The 5000-nt window shown below is 39.7% G+C and overlaps 1 protein-coding gene across 16 annotated transcripts in view; it reads left to right on the forward strand.

Annotated features, from left to right (window-relative positions):
* The window catches only part of FOXP2 (forkhead box P2), a 433923-nt gene that overhangs the window by 386537 nt on the left and 42386 nt on the right, over positions 1-5000 (forward strand). For all 16 annotated transcript variants that reach the window (XM_063323215.1, XM_063323216.1, XM_063323200.1 and 13 more), the window contains one exon: positions 2939-3026. In XM_063323215.1, coding sequence (XP_063179285.1) covers positions 2939-3026 — 88 coding nt within the window. The remainder of the gene's footprint in view (positions 1-2938; positions 3027-5000) is intronic.

Genomic DNA, 5000 nt, shown 5'->3' on the forward strand with positions numbered 1-5000 from the left:
AAAAAAAAAAAAAATAGTACATTTTGACCCACTTCAATATTTATTCCAGGATGTTCCTAGAATATATCCTCCCCTATCTACCTCTTTTAGAACGTGCTGTACTGTATATATTGTTCAGTTATCAATAATACATCCATTCCAGTCTCCTTTATAGTGCTATGTGTAGCTCATAATTTGCCTCCGGACTTCTTAATATGCTGCAAGTAGAATCAGGAGAAAATCCTGTTTCTTTCAACAACTGAATAAACAGCAAAATAATGAAATAAACTGCATGTGTATTGCACAGTCTATGTTACACTTTCAAACCAATAATTCAGCTCTTCAGGAACACTTTCCAGTCTTCTAAGACATTTTCTCCCCTTAAAAAGAAAAAAAACCCTGCGTTTTCTCAATTATAAATAAAGTTAACGTGGGATTAGTAAAGGATGCAGACAAGATAAAAGATTGGGAATACGCCGATGAAGTATGAAAATTGACCAGCACAACTTGTAGATAACTTAAAAGGCATGACAAGAAACAAAAAAATCCCCTTTGGAATGATTCCCAGCCTTCTAGAGGAAAGAATGTATGTCTGTCTTGGCAGATTGCAGCATCTTGGACCCTAAAACTGCAGCAACTTTATACAGAGAAAAGTTACTTTAGAGGTTTTTAAAAATGCATTAGACCTAGTTTTTCTTTCACTACATTGCCTGTACATGCATGATAAATAAAGCAAGCCTACTTCACAGGCAAGAAAGATCAGAAAAAATAATTCTTAAAACAATTTTTACACTCTTAATGTTTCCATAAAATAGCTTTTCTCCAAAATGCACAGCACAAGTAACCACATGACGTGAAAGTATGGCATAAGAGATGTGTATATCTCATGAGTTTCCAAAGATTACTGTGTTAACTTCCAAGAAACATGCAACAGTCTCCCAAGTCACCATGTAATCATATTGAAATTACATTATACTGGACTTTCTTCTCCCACGCTGCATACCGCTGTTGCATTTAAAGTTCCTCAGGGCAAGGACTGTGTCTGTATCTATTTTGTAAGGTGTTGTGCAAACATATGGTGTTGTAATAACTAATAAATAAACATGAGTAGGCAGTAACCTCAAACTCAGGCCAGGAGATCTTTTATCCGTATACCATGGCTTACTCTCATGTTTTATACGTGTACAGGCATGTGCGTACATAGGTGAGCATACATGCATGTGGAAACACGGTGGCGTGTACTGGTCATAGTGGTGATGATGCAGAGGTAGAACCTGTCTCCAGTCCTTTTTCTAGCAATTTTGTATCCAGTTAACTGAAAGCATTAAACCATGACACTAACAGACCACACACTGTCATGCCCGCATAATTGAGGGAGTAAAATTCTTTTGAATCAAAATTTCAGAAAACTAGTGAATGGTGCGTTCGGAGCAATTACCTAGTTTTAAAACTGACCGTGCATTTTGCATCATGTCGGTTCCTTTGAAAATAAATAAATTGTAGGTTTTATGACTCAGCTAAAGGAAATGTGGTGTCCTTGGTGATGCTTGAACTTAGCATAAACTACCAAGCACAATGCCAAGCACATGAATACTCTTTTTTTTGTTAAAAGAATGAACAAAATTTTTCATAATTAGTTATATCTCTTCCCCAGCCGTGCCTCTTGCAAGGGTAGCAGAACCTGTTGTATTTTGCTCACCTGCCAACTCTATCATTGCGTCCTAAAACTGTGAAGTCATGATTTAAGTAGAGAGGCAAATTTAGATGAATAGAGATGCAGTCCCCTCTATTTTTCTGCTGTTTCTGATGAACATATTTTTCCCATAGATTACCAATGAAATAATTATCCGATTAATTCTGCTAAAAAAGAACAAGGAGGAGATATATTTCCGCCATGGTATAGATGACTTAGTTCCTCTAATGGTGAGACCATGTGTGACCGTAGTCCCTGCAAAGCTTACCCCTCATGCCTACGGTGGAAACAGCCAGTAAATCCACATTCAAAGGCAAAACTCCTTTGCTCTCATTTTTTCTCTAGCCTGATGCGTACGTTTTCTTCTCAGTGGAGCAACAAACCCAATATTAAAGCTCCAGTAGGGACTTCGTTGATTCTGGAAAAGAGAGAGAATATACTGAAACCACTGTTCTTCAAAAAACAATATTAAATGAGCTTTGTAAAGTTGTACTCAATTGAAACGTACAGGGGACAGCCACTTGGGTCTGGGCTGTACTTCAGTTACAGCCAGCCACTCACTGAGGTCCTCTTTCCCCATTGCAGAGTGTGGTTTGGTTTTGCTAAACTGGTCTGTGTAGGCTGAATCCCTGCCAGGAGGCTTTCTGTGTGTGTGAGGTGTGTAGCTGTTCCTTCCCCTGCCTTGATCTTCTACACTCTTCCTCAGACTGGGGAGCCCGATCGGTGCCATCAACTTCAGAGGCTAATTCTGGAAACTGCAGTGAAAATCATTGATGTTCCCCTACAGCTCTGTTTTGAGGATGAGGGAACAGATGTTCTGCTGTTGGTTTTGCTTATCAATTAAAGAAGAGCAGATAGAGAAATCTTAAAGTCTACATTAATTCACAGTAGTTCAGGGAGCCTAAAAGCCATTGCATGTTTTGAAAAATCATTTGTAAGGTGATTCTCTGTTCATCTGCACTAGGAACAGGGAGTGGAAATCAGTTCAGTCACTCTACCAAATCTTGATAACCAGTTACATTGGCCTTTAGATGGCAGATGTGATCTGGGAGTATCTGGCACTCAACACAGAGAGTTTGTAGAACTAAATTAAATAATCAGTTTTATTATTTTGTATTGTTGTATCTAAGGCATGCTCTGACTAGGTCTTTTGCAGAACTCCCATTGAAACTAATGGAAGCCATACGCACAGGAGAGAAAAATGGATTCGTAAAGAAATTTTCCTCATCTTAACACTGTATTACTAGTGTTCTCTTTCTTCTCTAGGCACCTTAACAATGAACATGCATTGGATGACAGAAGCACTGCTCAGTGTCGGGTGCAAATGCAAGTGGTTCAGCAGTTAGAAATACAGGTTTGTTACATGGATGTATTATCCTATTACTTACTTACTATTAACCAAAACTAAATTGAAAACACTTGCCTTAGTGACTCTAGCTTAAAGCCATATGTTTCTTGCATGAAATTTGTTGATATTCTTGAACAAGTGGGGGTTTTTACTTAAAGATTTTTCACATTATAAATTATGCAATAATTATCTAACATCAGCACTGTCTACAGTATTTTGCTTGAACTAAGACCCTAATGCCATTCATCACGAATGAAAATGCAGTCCCTGGAGCAGAGACTGGATCCAAACTGTCTTCAGTTCTTGAAATGCTGGGTCAGGACCCTTCTTCCTTCTTCCCCTTCTAACCCGATGCTTGTCTATGCCAGACTGCAGGACAAAGGAGTAACAGAGAATATATCCACCGGAAATGACTTACAGCCTGACGGTGGGCATTTTTCTGCGACCAGAAAGCGTAAGGTCGGACCCACTACTCAGGGAGGTCCCCAGGGAGTGCCATGGCTGGCACCGCAGCAGTCGGGTGCCCTGTTCAGACTCTAACCGTTAGAGGTCACTGCGTGTATGTGAATGCTCCCTCCAGCTTATGGAAGAAGTGCCGACTACCCCTGGGGTCTCCCAGTATTGACTACACTTACCAGTCTACCGAGGCTGGGCACGAACGTTGGCAGCCCAGAATGACCGTGTGGGACGCCTACACCGTGGGGTCCCCTCCCGCCTGTACGGGACTCATAGGAGGGCATTTTCAGGAGTGCTGTCTTCTCTTACGAAGGTGCAGAGGAGCCCAAGGGACACACAGAGATTTTTTTCCCCATTTGTTGCAATATGTGGAGAAAGAAGGATAAACACCTTTCAGCTTTCTCGCCTTTTAGCACATTGTCTCACTGTTCTCATGCATATAAGAATACTGGTTCTTCTCTCAGCCAAGGCAAACTGTTTGGGTCTTCTGTATTTTAATACTGGAAACCCAAAGCAGTGGGAGGAGGGTACAATAATTTCATTTATTGTTGTTTCTCTTCAAATGAAAGCTTTATAAACCCAGGTAAAGCTGCAGTTTCTTTTATAAGATTTACAGGATAGTGTTAGCTTAATTTGTTTGTTAGGAATTCACGTCATGGCCAATCACTTGTCTCTAAAGTGTCACACACATAATATGAAGCCTAAGAAGAAACCTTTCTCCCACTCCCTGCATCAAATGTTTTTTAATGAAAGATGCACTGACCAAATCATATCCAGCGTACCCAAAGTATCTGCAGTAAATCAGGTAGTTTCCTCTTCTTATAGTTACATATGAGTTTCCTTAGTCCAGTCTCAGTCTACGGGTTTAACTCTTGAGCTGAATTTGTGCAAGAAAGTACTACAGAACTCTCCAGAAAATGGCAGTGTTAAACGCCAAGTGATTCTTGTTGCAATTAATGTCGTACTCATGTTGGAGATACCCGAAGCCATATCGCTAGAATACAATTTTGAGCATTTCTTCTTGCAGCCTAGCTTTTGAAAAAAAATTATTCTTTTCCTGTTGTAAGATACATTTTACATTTTTATGTTCTGATATTTTTATCAACAAGTTACTTATTTCAAACAATTCCTCCTCTTTCTTTTTTTTTTTTTTAAATTTGGTAATTTTTTTGACTGTGAAACTACAAGTATTTACGTAGCATATGACCAGAAAATGGTATCAGTTAGGAAACAGTACAGGTTTCGGTAACGCCGTGTTTTCTAAAGGCAGTTTAAGGGCTTCTTAAGAACTGTTTACCATTTACAAAGGCTAGGCTGTAATGTAACAGTCCAAGTGAAGATTTAGCTTGCAGTGTGACCAATTATGCCATTTTTTGCTTTGTCTGACTGCTAGTGAAGTAAGGTCCATCAGTTGTAATGAGACCCAGTGCAGTGTCGATGCCGACTCGGTGGCAGAGTTCAGCGTTTCACACTGCCTGGGCTCTGTCACTCTATTGAATTAGATTGATGATGGCAGATTGCAGG

The sequence above is a fragment of the Chroicocephalus ridibundus genome, chromosome 1 (genome assembly GCF_963924245.1).
Source record: "Chroicocephalus ridibundus chromosome 1, bChrRid1.1, whole genome shotgun sequence".
In the NCBI taxonomy this organism is placed as follows: Eukaryota; Metazoa; Chordata; class Aves; order Charadriiformes; family Laridae; genus Chroicocephalus; species Chroicocephalus ridibundus.